General features: G+C 42.7%; 2 protein-coding genes across 4 annotated transcripts in view; both read left to right on the forward strand.

Moving 5' to 3' along the window:
• The first annotated feature begins 1,241 nt into the window (after positions 1 to 1,241).
• LOC133114430 (COP9 signalosome complex subunit 3) lies at positions 1,242 to 12,627 on the forward strand. Its single transcript, XM_061223806.1, has 12 exons — positions 1,242 to 1,408; positions 2,913 to 3,042; positions 3,848 to 3,960; positions 4,059 to 4,108; positions 4,270 to 4,362; positions 4,899 to 5,078; positions 5,981 to 6,121; positions 7,283 to 7,456; positions 8,467 to 8,553; positions 9,102 to 9,215; positions 10,990 to 11,070; positions 12,299 to 12,627. Exons 1-12 carry the CDS (start codon positions 1,354 to 1,356, stop codon positions 12,350 to 12,352), a joined length of 1,272 nt encoding a protein of 423 aa, XP_061079790.1. The 5' UTR covers positions 1,242 to 1,353; the 3' UTR covers positions 12,353 to 12,627.
• Positions 12,628 to 13,119: 492 nt separating this feature from the next.
• LOC133114431 (ubiquitin carboxyl-terminal hydrolase 22) overlaps positions 13,120 to 14,340 on the forward strand; it is a 38,920-nt gene continuing 37,699 nt past the window's right edge. For 2 of the 3 annotated variants that reach the window (XM_061223807.1, XM_061223808.1), the window contains exon 1: positions 13,746 to 14,142. In XM_061223807.1, coding sequence (XP_061079791.1) covers positions 14,023 to 14,142 — 120 coding nt within the window. In that variant the 5' untranslated portion in view covers positions 13,746 to 14,022. Of the gene's footprint in view, positions 13,335 to 13,745; positions 14,143 to 14,340 lie in introns of those variants that run through there. The other variant, XM_061223809.1, reaches the window with a different exon arrangement.

The following is a 14,340-nucleotide window of genomic DNA, read 5'->3' on the forward strand; positions in this document are numbered from 1 at the left end:
TTACGTGGACCAAAATTAATATGTGACACAATGAAAGAGAATACGGAATGTTTATGTGAAGTAAAATGGACACCTAGAAACCGGTTTTTAGAGAAGAAAATCAATGAAGATTTTATGTGTGTGTATGTAAAAAACACAATCTTGTGTAGGCTACTTACTGGTGTCCACGCATACAGTACATCGGTGTTGACCAATGCAGGATGTCATAAAATCATTCATTATTTTAGATTAGTAATCTGAACAGTATTGACACTGTCTGATTTAAGCAAAACTGGGGATGGCGAGAAACTATGCAAATATTTAGACTACACTGGAGTACAACCATGCCACCTTCAAGTCCTCTGCTTGTCCATCATTTGTGACTACCTTCTGATGATTATATTAAAATGAAAAACCTGTTTGCTGCTAGTGCACCTGGGACCTGGCTTGGCGTATAACGGAACAACATGGTAATCCTGGTCGGCTAGGAAATTCAGGGAATTAAATATGGTTTATTTGTGCAAGGAGTTGCTAAGAATTATATTTTCACTGGAGGCTTTTCCCATTGTTCCTCCTGAATGACTTGCAAATAGCCTGGACATCATTGCTTTATAATTCTTAAATATTCAACTATCCACTTTCCCTTTAATATATATACTTTTTGTTTCATTACATTACATTACATTACATTACACGGCATTTAGCAGACGCTCTTATCCAGAGCGACGTACAACGAAGTGTAGATCAAACACAATTACAAGTGCGAAGAGGACCTGAGAGGACAGTACAGTTACGAGTCCTAGTGTAACCATACAGATACAATCGGAAGCCTTGAAGAATACATCAACTTCCAAACTAGCATACCACAGTTGGCAGCTAGAATACCCCGAGTACAACAAGTTTCTTTACAAATCTTTTCTTATTTCTGTAAACTCCTCATTACATTTCATGTACAGCCTTTAGTTAAAATTAGTTATAGAGTGAAAATACATGTGGATCATAAAGCAGGCCTAAAGTGAATGAATGCGCGATTACAGTAGGCTATTTTAATGTGGATATTTTATTCATTTATTCTGCTAATTGGATCGAGTACGTTCATTTAAAGAAAGATGCAGTATTTGCATTGAAAATAAATAAGATCAACAAGAAAGTAAATGCAACTCAAAAGTCTGTAGCTACATGTGAGAATTATAGTGTTAAAACGCAGCCAGTTCCTGTCAGGAAATCTCGTCTGATGCTGCGCGTACATAAGAAAATCTCACGATACTTTCAGTTAGTGGCGGCTGTCTGGCCCCCTCACTGAACTCCGGACTTGTCTCTGACATTTGAATGAAACTGTCTGAAAAACTGCAACCTCACACAGCATAAGAAAGGATGGCGTCGGCTCTGGAGCAGTTCGTGAACAATGTACGGCAGCTCTCCGCCCAAGGTGTGTACTAGCTATATGCAGCGGGTTTTTGATCGATTTGAACTGCTGGCTAAGAAGATTAGCAACCGGATGCTAATGCTAAATAAACGCCCCGGTTCTTGGCAGCATTTTTGTTATGTCATGTAAACAAACCTGTGCCTTACCACTGCAGGTTCAGCTTTGTTCAGAGTAATGTAAGAGAAACATGTTTTTTGTCGTGCTATTACTGTGTTGTGTTAGCAGAACTAACACGGAATGGACATCTGGCAGGATAATTGCCTTTTTTTTGTTTTCTTCCAGAAAATATTTCTGGGGGAATGTCGGCTGTCGGTAATCCCACCCCCTGTTCCCCTGGTTGGCTAAAGATTTTCAAGAACAAGTCTTACTAGCTAATTCGCCTGTCAATCTAGTAGTCGGGTAGAAATTTTCGGTTACACTTCCTGTGAAAATGGAAAATGTGCAGCCAGGCCTTGACAGTAGCTAACGTTTAGCTAGCTGCTTATTGCTATTTAAACACAAATCCTGGCCTCTAGCGCATTATGCATAGACAGAAAGTGAACTACAGACGAGCTACATATTGCAAAAACGATTGACCCCAACGTCTTTCGAGTCAAGATATTGAAAACAAATGCAGATGGCCAGCTTTATCGCTAAAATGCTAGCATATGCTAGCTCTCAGGTTGTCAATGCTAGTTAGCTAGCATGCCTAAGTTAGCGAGCTAGGTGAGACATGTTGTCTAAGAAACCCAATTTTAGATTTGATAATGGGGAAAGTCAATTCGATAAACGATAGAAGGCTCGCTGAGCTTAACCAACGTTGTTCGACAAATAATTGTTATTCACAATCATTCAATGGCGTTGATCAACCCTGGTCTTGTTTGGCACACACGAGATTTAACTGATTCGGAGTATAACCTATATGGGCAATATCATCAGCTGTCCTTAAATATGGATATGTCTCATACTCTCAATAGTGGAACATAACGTATTGCGCAGTGAATAAAATTCACAATAACAATGTTCACGTTGTGATTGTTGTGTTTAGTTACATAAAATAGGTAAAATCAAAGACTGAGGTGAATCAATATTCTCATAATTAGGTTGTTGAACACGTGTTTACACAACTTGCTTCATAATTGTTTCCTTACATTTATTAACACAATGCATTTTGGGTTGTTATAATTTGTTTTGTCTTTGAATTCTTCATTATCTACCAAATAATCGCTTTAACCGATTAGGATTCACCCCAGTCTTTAATTTGTTCTTTTTTTTTATTTTTATTTTACTTTATGTAGTCATTTGCAACATGCACCAACGTGAATAAGGGATTTAATTATTTGTGGCATGCATTGGTATTTGTGGCTTAAGAGTAAATGCAGCAAATGAAGAAATATTCTGGAATTGCAATTATGGTTGGCACGAAAACCAGCATACGCCATGGTAGCCCGGGACCGAGTTGGAGAACCGCTGGTCAAGTTCTCTCTGATCTTCTTCTTAAAACCCTGTGTTTGTCCCCCGGGCTCAGGTCAGATGACTCAGCTCTGCGAGCTCATTAACAAGAGCGGAGAGCTGCTGGCCAAGAACCTGTCTCACCTGGACACTGTGCTGGGGGCCTTGGACGTGCAGGAGCACTCCCTGGGCGTGCTGGCTGTGCTGTAAGTCTCCTCCAGTTGGTTGGGCTTTGGGAGGTTCTGTTAAATGGCTAACTCTTTAACTAAGTTTAGTATGCAGTAACTTATTAGGAGGCTGCCCTAGATATTGCATATAAACATCCTAAAAAAATGTAGCTGCCATTTTGCTCAAAAGCATCTGGTTCAAATGTCCTCAATGAAGACGGTGTCTTCCATTTTAGGCATTTTGGATATGCTCTTATTCGGAGTGACTTGCACAGATAAAACATTGAAAAACAATACATTTGCACAACTGTATATATTTTACTGGAGCAATTCAGGTTCAGTGCCTTGCAAGTTCCATTACACAATACTGCCACCCCAAAAGCAGTTTCTAGTGTCAAAGCAGTCTAAATGTGTCTGGCTTGTAACCGTATAATGCTATAAGCCTGCCCAGTTTGGCAGATATGATGTCTAACTTCTGACATGTGCCAGGCTAATAGGGCAGTGGTTAGTTGCTTCTTCTGTGGACCCATTGTGTCTTCAATTGGATGTGGTGATTCACATCAACTGTACAGATGGATCTATAGCATGATATAGGCTAAATTTAACTTCAGCCAATTAGAGTGCTGGAAACAGTGCAGACTCCGTTAACTGTACCTGCCTTTCTAGCACTGTGAGGATTACTGGCACTTTCCAGGCATGCTATGATGGCGTGTGTGTGGGGCTGAGACTAGTATGTAGCTAAGTAAATAGATAATGTTGCTTGAAGTTATTATGTACTGTAGAGTGTTTCCCATGCAGAACCTGTACTATTTTCTTTTAAACTGTAACTTTTCCCTCTGCATAGGTTTGTGAAGTTTTCCATGCCAAACATCCCAGACTTTGAAACACTGTTTTCCCAAGTCCAGCTGTTCATCGGCACCTGCAACGGAGAGCACATCCGATATGCAACAGACACCTGTGAGTCTCCCAGTTTGGCTTCCCGTGAGTGCGAACTCCCAGCAGGCAGGGAAAATCACCCTGAATGTCTTTCTCTCTTTCTCCTTTTCTGATTATAGTCGCTGGACTCTGCCATCAGCTGACGAACGCCCTGGTAGAACGAAAACAGGCAAGAGATCCCTTCATCCTCTTTTACTGTTATTTATTGGTTGCAGAAAGCAGCCATGATTTATCTGCGCAGACAGCATTGTATGGGGACTGCGTATGTGCATGTTTGTTTGTGTGTATGTATAGTCACGACTAACTCTCGATGTATCTCTTTTGTTGCAGCCATTAAGGGGGGTTGGTATCCTAAAACAGGCCATGGACAAAATGCAGATGAATTCAAACCAGCTTACCTCAATTCATGCAGACCTGTGTCAGGTAAGCAGATTCTGAGCTCTCCTTTTACCAAAGAGGGTCACTGGATGTTTGTTCTTTAACTGTCAGATGAGGTAAATCAGTTGTCATTTTACATAATCATTATCTTAATATTTTTTCATTTCAATCTTTTTTTTATTTTTTATTATCCCTTTTGTCAAATACATTTAATGGATCAATCATCGCTTGAAAAAAGTGGGGCTAAATTTGATGTCTAGTTTTTGTTGTTTCTGCAAATCCAAAATGATCTTAGTTCTACTCCAGCGTGTGAGCTAGAATTACACGAATAATTTTGGATTGTAGGAACACAATTGCAGAAGCAAGTGTAGACGGAAACTGCATTTCTGACCACCGTGTTTCGGGGTTAACCGCTTTGCTCTTGTTTCGTTTATTTTTAATCTTTGATTATGAATATGTAAAATGCAGCGGAAGTGTAAGAAACATTTCTCTGACTGAAATTTCTGGCCTACGCCCTGGTGTTTGATCCAGTAGGTGATGTAAGTTTGGAGGCTGAAACCTTTGTTGAAACTCGCCCACAGCTGTGCTTGTTAGCCAAGTGCTTCAAGCCGGCCCTTCCATATCTGGAGCTGGACATGACGGACATCTGCAAGGAGAACGGGGCCTACGATGCCAAGCACTTTCTGTGTTACTACTATTACGGAGGCATGATCTACTCCGGACTCAAGAACTTTGAGCGAGCACTGTATTTTTACGAACAGGTATCATTACCGCGTCGCCCTTTCAAAACTGCTGAACGTTGTGTCGGAAAATTTGTGCCTTTCTTCTTTCGTCGAAGTCGCACACAAGCTGATTTCTGCCACTGTTTTGCTGTGCTTTTTGGTGGAAGTTTGGGAATATCAGGGTTTCATATTTGCGACAGAAGTAAAATTCACTGGAACACATCTTGGTAAACAAGAAAGATGACTTCCCTGCTAACACAAAACGTTCTCGCTACTTTGCCGTTGTAACATTAACGAAACAATCCTCTGACAACATTGGAGCATTTTGTGTTAGCTGGGTTGTTCGTTTCTGACTTACAGCTTCAGGGTATTGGCACCTGTCATGAGTCAACACATATCGAAGGCTCTGTAGAATTTGCCAACCAAAACCACTGGCATTACCACTCTTTTTAAAGCAAAACAAGGACGCTATGTACTATTGCAAGGAGCTGTCGTACCCAGGAGCTATATTCCACGCAGTCATAAATCCCTATTACATTTTCATACCAAGATAATGCGCATCTAATTTTTCATTGTGGAGTTCATTTACAGGCTTTTCACCATTGTGTCTATTATCAGCTTTGGCATTTAAATGGATGAATAATAGTAAGGCTGGTCGCAAACACTTTTTGTTTTCAAATGGTAAAGGCTAGTTGTTGCTGAAATGCATCCGTGTTTTGTTGGATGTTGGCCTAAATAAATCAATGGCATAATTAGTCAGCAGTCTGAATAATTTTTTTATTTTACATTGTATGCGTGTCCATTATTTTTGGGATTGGCCCTCCTTGTAGAATTATATATGTTGGAAGTGCATTTCACTTTTCTTCCCGACAGCTGGTGGTTTTTGGCCATTGGTGCAGGATCGGTTTCAGTCTGTGACGGTTCCTCTCTTTGCCCTCCAGGCCATAACCACTCCCGCCATGGTTGTCAGCCACATCATGTTGGAGGCCTACAAGAAGTACATCCTGGTGTCCCTGATCCTGCACGGCAAAGTGCAGCCCCTGCCCAAGTACACGTCCCAGATCGTGGGCCGCTTCATAAAGGTGCGTCCCCCGCCCCGGCGGCCGAGACGCGTCTCTCTGGCCGCGCCGTCGGGTCGATTCGAGCGACGGCGTCTGGTTATGAGCCCGGCACGAGCCCTGCACGTTCTGGTACGGGTTCTTAGATCAGCGCTTCCCAGACCCCCTTTTCCTTCCACAGCACACTTTAATGAATGTGTGAAGGGGATTTGTTCATTTAAGTTATTTTGAAAAGGATTTTTTTTTTTCCACGGGCCACACCTGACCTCGCCTGGCGGCACAGTTGGGAAACGCTATCTTCCGTTTTCAAATGCTCTTCTTAAAGATACATTTTCTTTATTGGCAAATTAATACACATTTTTTTAAATCCTCACCCTCAAAAACGTGTTTTTGTTTTGATTACAAATCTTCGGTGAATCTTTTGCTGTGGCGTTGGAGCTACACAGTTACTTGGAGGTGCTAATGAAACGTAGGCCTCGCAGACTCTGCGACCAGAGATGATGTACTGCCTACACACTCGTATATCTGCTACAGCTGAGCTATGCTGAGTGCCAGTCAGTTGTTCTCCAACCTATCTGTTTTCCTGTCAACGCAGAAACGACGTAGCATTACCCTGACAGCGTCTGGTGCAATGTCATCGGATTTCTGTTTATTTTTCTTGTTCCTCCACATTGACAACATAATTTCAGCATGTAAATCGCGGTACGCAATTATGGAAATTGGCCTACGGGCCTCAGGTTGTCAGCCGCACTCTGACGTTTTTTGCTCGCACCTTGTCACGAGAAGAGTCTCAGGCATTCCAGAGAGAGAGACAAATAATTGGAACAGTGCTGCCTAATTTCTGTGATCCGTCTAATCAAACCGCTGTCAAACGCTGTGGCTGATGATGAACCGTGTAATGCTGAGGACGGGGGCCAGATATGAGGAGTGGGCATCGTGCTTGAACCTGACTGCGTTTGCAGGTAATTGAACATTAGGGTGTGAATTGGAAATGTTTAGCCCCACATCGGGTGCCAAATTGATATAAAAAGGCCACACCGCTCATTAGCAAGGTATTAATTGGCTGTTGATTTAAAAAAAGGAAACCGCAAGTGCCCTCCGAGGCAAGTGAAGTAGGAACCCTGCCGTTCTTGGTTTCGAACGCTTTTTTAAATCTCTCGTTTTTTTTTCACGAAAACCTTTCAGCCCCTGAGCAACGCCTACCACGAGCTGGCCCAGGTGTATGCCAGCAACAACCCGGCTGAGCTGCGCAGCGTGGTGAGCAAGCACAGCGAGGCCTTCTCCCGCGACAGCAACACCGGGCTTGTCAAGCAGTGCGTCTCCTCCCTCTACAAGAAGAACATCCAGAGGCTAACCAAGGTCTGAGCCCGTCCACAGCGTTTCCCTCCCCCTCAGACAGCTCTTTACACAGGATTTCAGGCAACTGTGGAGCAGAGACCGCAAACCCTCTGGGGAAGAAAATGTTGTACATTTTAACAGTTGAATGTATCGGGTGCGCTTTAAGCGGGTATTTGAGCCCAATTCATAAACCCCATGTAAGCATGAGCCTCCACTCGGGCATCAAACAAACAAAGTGAAAGTTGTTGTTGTCACGTGTTGTGCTGGTTCATTTAAAGGGTTTGGAATCGCCCTCCATTGCAGCACTCCAGCGGTCAAAAGAGACTAGCCTGTGGGCTACTGAAGGCCCACTCATCTGGCCCTGGTGGACGCTGACTGGCCTGTGAGATGATAAGCTCTTATCCAGAGCGGCTTACGAAAGTGGAGAACACCAGTGTAGCTCTCAGGAATACCAAAATGCCATCTCACTAGAAGGCCCATTTCTAATCAAGTTGAGAGTAAGCCAAGCAAACCAACAATTAGCATTGTAAACAAAAGTAAAATACCATATTATTGCTTCGTCTTTGACATGAGTTCATTTCCCTTGAGAAGCATGGTAGCTGGCAAGCTAAATATTTTAGCAATTAGCTCTTATATTGCCAGCTTTTTACTACCAGCTTTTGTGCAATTTGTTCCCACATGCTGGCTATGTGCTGCTATGAAAGCTAGAGTATTCAGAGGATTAACTTGCATCTCGATAGTCATGATGCTCTGTTCAAATCAAAGTTTAGAAGCTGTTTATCTCCCCGCATGTTGTCTATGTGCTTCTGTGAAATCTAGGGAATTGAGCTAGTGCCTCGATAGTCATAATGCTCTTTTCAAATGTCTAAATAAGCCCCTAAATAGCACACGAGGAAGAAAATGAAAAACCTCCCTAGTGCGGAGAAAAGCCCTGAAATGGATGAAGGCACGATGCTCTGCTCACATATCAGTAAAAGCAGTAGGGTTCTCACCTGTCTCTCTCTCTCTCTGTTGGTGTCTCCGCTCGACAGACCTTTCTCACGCTCTCCTTACAAGACATGGCAAACCGAGTGCAGCTCTCCAGTGCTCAGGAGGCAGAGAAATACGTCCTCCACATGGTGAGAGACTCACCGCCAGCTGGGCGTTACAGCGACACTCCTGACACTCCGTCATACCTACACATTCAACACATACACCGTGTACATTCTTACACCATATCCGTTCGTACAGCTGTAGGATTGCTGTTCAGTTGAGGTTAAGTACCCTGCTCAAGGGTACAAATGGAGGAACCCACCTGGGAATCAAGCCTGCAACCTCTGGGTTATAAGCCCAGTTCCTTAACCATTTTAATATACAAAGTGAATAGAAAAAGTGTCAAATTCAGGTCTCACACCCTCACACACGCATTAACTCGCACTCATTCGCTCACTCGCTCCCATTCGCTCACTCACGCACAGAGCCTGCGCTTAGTCAGATGGCCTCTAGGTGGCGTGCTGTGGGTCTGCACGAGATCTGCACTTGTTTAGTGAAACACATGGGCCCTCTCCAGCCGTGGGCACTGCAAGCTTTGGGCCGCTAGAATCTTCTGCCCCGCTAGCGACAGTCCTGCCGGTCATGCGTTGAGAGAGACCAGGTTCACAAATGAAAGCTCACTTTCCGTTTGCAGATAGAGAACGGCGAGATCTACGCAAGTATCAACCAGAAAGATGGCATGGTCAGTTTCCATGACAACCCAGAGAAGTACAATAACCCCGCGATGCTCCACAAAATTGACCAAGAGGTAGGACATTGACCAGACATTTGGCTGCAGAGGTCTCTTCATATATGTGCATAATAATGTTCCCTAATGGGGGAATTGAAGTTGAAAGTTTTCTCCATCATAGATGCTCTGCAGGGGGGCTGATTCCCTGAAAGGAACTTGCTAGATTTTATCAACCCTGGAATACAGAGGGCTCCATTAACAATCTTGCTAAATTATATCAACTCTGCATTACTGAGCTTCATTAAACTGAGTTGTTACATTATATCAGACCTACCGTACTCAGAGGTCCATTAAACAAACTCTACGTTATGTCAGTCCTACATTAGTCAGCCTCCCATTAAACAAACTCTCTACATTGTATCAGTCCTACATTAGCCAGTCTTACATGAAACAAACTTGCTACATTATATCAATCCTACATTAGTCAGCCTTCCATTAAACAAACTTGCTACATTATATCAATCCAACATTAGTCAGCCTTCCATTAAACAAGCTTGCTACATTATATCAATCCAACAATAGTCAGGCTTCCATTAAACAAACTTGCTACATTGCATCAGTCTTATATTAGTGAGTGTTCCATTAAACAGGAAGCAGGCTTGCTGTATTTTTTGCAACCCTGCATCGCTGAAGGTTCAGAGTAAGGGAATGCTCTCTGACTCAAACGTGACCGCTTTTGCTGAAAGCACGGAGGTTTGCACGTGAGGGCATAAGGCCTGGCTCAGTTAGGTCATTGTTTTTGACTCCCAATATTTTTCTGTGCTCGATTGATCTTGTCTGGTGCTATTGAGCCAACCAGGTGGGGTTTGCACTTTTTGTATTTCTTAGGTTCCAATACACCAGACAAGTTCAATAAAGCGTAGAAATGTATTTGAATCCAAAGCAATTCCGTAATTGAGCCAAGTCTGACTGTATTGCACACCATGTACACACTATGACCAATGCTGCAGATCTCTCTCTCACATTGGTGCAGTAGGTGGTCTATCAAATGTTAGAAAACCGTCTCGTAGCCCCGTACGGCTAGACTTTACAGTGTCAGTTTGTAGTAGACGGTGGTTCAGACAGCCAGAATGCTAGTTGAGCCACCCTCAAGCCACCTACATGTAAAACCCAAGGTGCTGTGAGCAGAGAGTTTTGTTGCATCGTTACGCTTGCATTTGAATACTTTGACAGCAATAACAGCCGTAATCGGTACAGTCTAGGAGTTATAGGCTGACCTTGAGGGACTGCAGTATGAAACCAGAGAAAGCCTTAGCACAACACTGAAAATAAGACAAAGGGGTATGCCTTAGGACAATTTCTAAAGAATACAACATGGAAATATCAACACATTGTTTCTAGAAGTGGTGGAACAAAAGAGGCACCAGACAGCAGTGTGCTTCAGAAAGGGGTTGTATTGTTCAGAAAGCTGGTGTTGGGATAGAGGAATAGTGAACATTACTGAAATTCTGGCTTGATTTGATTATTAGTTTAAATTTAATTCAAACTGATTCATTTGAAAGATAAGTCATAAGTAATTTAACGATTCAATTTGGTTACAAATCGGTTAAATTCCATCCATCCTTCCTTCCTTCCATGTTGGTATCATTGGTTATACCGTGTATGTGACTTCTGCTGTACAGAGATGCCCTGTGCCACATGAGTTAAATTGTGTTCTTTTGTTAAAATTAAGGTGTGTTCTCCAGTAGACATAATTTAAAGTGTTTTCCTGTTTCCTCCTTAGCACATTGCCAGTGGCCATGTATGCTGGTAGGCTGTCACATGACCCTGTGTGCTTTCATTCCTCTGACAGATGCTGAAATGTATAGAACTAGATGAAAAGCTAAAGTCCATGGATCAGGAGATCACCGTAAACCCACAGTTTGTACAGAAGGTATGCTCTGGTCCTTCTTTTGGGGAGTAAGGTTTTTTCAATACCCTTATTTTCAATCTTTTTGAATGGCCAATCGTATTCCTCAATGCTCAGTGGCTAACCTGGCTATTGTCGAATCAGGAGAGGCAGACCGTTGTGTCGAAAGTGTAATATTGCGATGTAATCTAGTGCCTGCATGTTTGCTAATCAATCGGGGGGAAAAAATATTTTTTTAAAGAGAGCAGGCTTGTATACTGAAAAGGCGGATCTGGCTCCCAGCCAATTTGGTGTTATGGTTAGTACGATTGTCTCTCAAGCACTGGGGTTCAAGGCTCAGCTATTCCTTTTTTTCCCCCTCTTTGTTTCGCTCGCTTTTAAAAAATAAAATGAAACGATAACAAATTGTATTTTTCATCTCAGTTCAGGGGGGTTGGAGAAAAGCAGCCTTAACTGAAATGGGTCCATTGTAGCAACTCTGTAGAGTATGAAGCGAAACACGGCCTCAGCCCTTGGTGCTGTTGAGGGCAAAGAAACGCACGGAGCAAGCAGACACGCGCGCATGTGCTCTAACCGAAGAGTGTGGTGTCAGCGCTTCCATGGTCCAGATTTGATGAGTTCCGTCAGGCCCGTCCACGCTATGGAACAGTGTTAACCGGATGAGCCAGCGGCCCAAATAATTTGTTTTCCGATGGTCTTATGTCACCGTTATGCTCGCACAATGTGGCCAGATACTAGGCCACTGAACTCTGTCCCTGGCCTTGTACATCCTGGAGGGCTGCAGAGTGTCCATGTTACTGTGCTTAATAAATCATTTAAAGCAGTGGATGCTGTTAATATGCCCAGACTGGTATACAAAAACCATCCGACTGTGTGGGTCTACAAAGGCATGAGTGAACACCTCATGTTATGTAGTTTATAATGTATGTACCTTAACAGCATTTACCGAGTTCTTTCTTGCAGTCAGATTAACCTTGTGGTGTAATTGCGGCATTCTTTATGCTAAGCAAACCTGTCCGACTTCATTCTGAAGGTTTGTGTGTTGAAATGTGTCGGCCTTTATTTCTAACCGTAAACAGGGTGCAAAGACGAGGGTCATTGGAAAAGAATGGAGATATAAAATCTATGAAGCTAAGTTACTAACCTGACCAATTTAGACTTGTGTAATTGCTTAGAACCGACGATTTTTCGTTGGACACGTCTGAGGAAAATTGTGATGGAAAGGGTTAATGCATCTTAAACTGTCTTTCAGAGCATGGGATCACAGGACGATGACGTAGGAAGCAAGACGTCGAGTTACTCCTGAAGCCCACGGGGAAATATCGTGCCTGGAGTCAGGTTCTCTTGGAAGACGTTTTTTTTTTAAAGGAGGAAAAAATATATATATTTGAGCCTGGACATTGTTCAAGAAAAATCCGAGTGTGAACTAATTTATTGCTTTCACACAATGCCTGGAGGAAACAAAACAAAAAAAAAACAAAAAAAAAACATGTTTTATTTATCAATGTTCAGATGGAAGAGCCGTTTGCTGCATTAACAGAAATAAAAGAAAAACTGGACTTTTTGTTCACAAGACGTAAATGTTTTTTGCGTTGTACTTTTATTATATATACTATTTTAATATTAGATATCTTGCTTTAGTAATAATTGAAAGCAATTGTATATGTGCAATATAGTATCCAACCACTGGGTGTCATACTCTATTTACGAATGAGATGATTTTTCTCACCAAACACGTGTATTCGTGTGCTGGTACAATTGGGCTTGGTCGATTTCATTTGTGAATGGTGGTGTTAGTTGGAGCAATAACGCTAGTATTAACAGATGAATTCACTGTATAATGCTTGAGTGGAGACTTGATGTTAAATTGCTATCAGGTCGATTTGGTTTTATATAGGTTTTAAGCATAGCTTAAAAAGGAAAGTTTTTGTTTAGATTTGACTTGTGGCATGACCATAGCCAGTCGGGCCTCAACTGGAGGGTGGCTCAACTAACAGGCTGTCTGTCTACTACAAACTGCTATTGTAAAGTACGTGGCTACGAGACTGTTTTCTAACATTCTTTAACGTGTGAATGTGTGTCTAAATATTGGCACGCCCAGTGGCATTGTTAGAAAGACCGGCGTTTGAAGCTTTTTTCCACCGGTTCTTTTTTGGTCGGGTAACTAGACTACATCTAGAATCGGAAGTGACGCAGGGCAGTGCAGCACGCCAGAGCTCAATGGAATACAAACAAGCTGTACCCCTGACTCTTCATTATTAAAGGATAGCCCCCGCGTATGTGGCCAGGTATCGAGGCTTATACATTTTGTGTATACTACTAATCGGAATTACTGCCTTTTCATATTCGTGATCTCACAACGGCAACTTGTGGCTTCGGAAAAAGGGCAGAGATACTGGAGGGTTTTTGTTTTTGATTGACACCACCAACTCGCGCTCTCTAACCAGCCAATTGAAGTTTTCGTACATCTGGAAACGCCCATTGAAGGCGAAAGGCGTTTCAGTACACCAATCGGAACCACGTTTTAACTGGCCGGGAGGGGGCGTGAGTCTTACAGGAAACTACACCCACACCAGCCAATAGAGGCCAAAACTTTTCTGCGGTGGCCAACCAAGGCAAGGCATTGGGCGGGCTCCGCAAAGCTCGCCGTGTTCTGCTGAATTCTATTGCCGACCATTAAAAAAATAATAATCGGGAGAGTGGAAGTAGAAGAGCCAGGGGTAACGCGACAGACAAACAGACAGGGCTGTATTTAAAGGGACAGTTGGCTATTATCAACAAGAAAACGAAACCTCAGTATTTGATGGTCTGTATGATTGACCCTTGGATTTTGGTTTGGCTGTCTCATTTTAAATCCGGACCGTTTCTGTGCAGCTGGCTAGCTGACTGGCTAGCTAGCTACGTTCATTTTCTCTCGGACACGTTTCATCGTTTAAAAACACGATATTGCGGGCTAAATTGAATGTTGTTTCTGTCATGAGTCCGGCCGGCTGCGCTCATGTGAACGGTTTTAAGGTGGAGAACTGGAAGCAGAATCTACGAGTCATTTACCAGTGCTTTGTGTGGAGTGGGACTGCTGAAACCAGGAGACGCAAGGTAAAAAAAATAAAATGAAATGCAAAAAAGAAGATACAAACCGAGCAAGAAAAACTAGCAGGCTAAAAATGAAACGCCAAACCTCAAGCAAGAAAATGGCATGCATTCATATAGATATAGGCGCTATACACACGCCAGTCCACAGTTTGAAGCACACAGCACAACTCGCATAACGTTACACGCACACACCATTTGCTG

The sequence above is a fragment of the Conger conger genome, chromosome 16, assembly GCF_963514075.1.
Source record: "Conger conger chromosome 16, fConCon1.1, whole genome shotgun sequence".
Taxonomy (NCBI): Eukaryota; Metazoa; Chordata; class Actinopteri; order Anguilliformes; family Congridae; genus Conger; species Conger conger.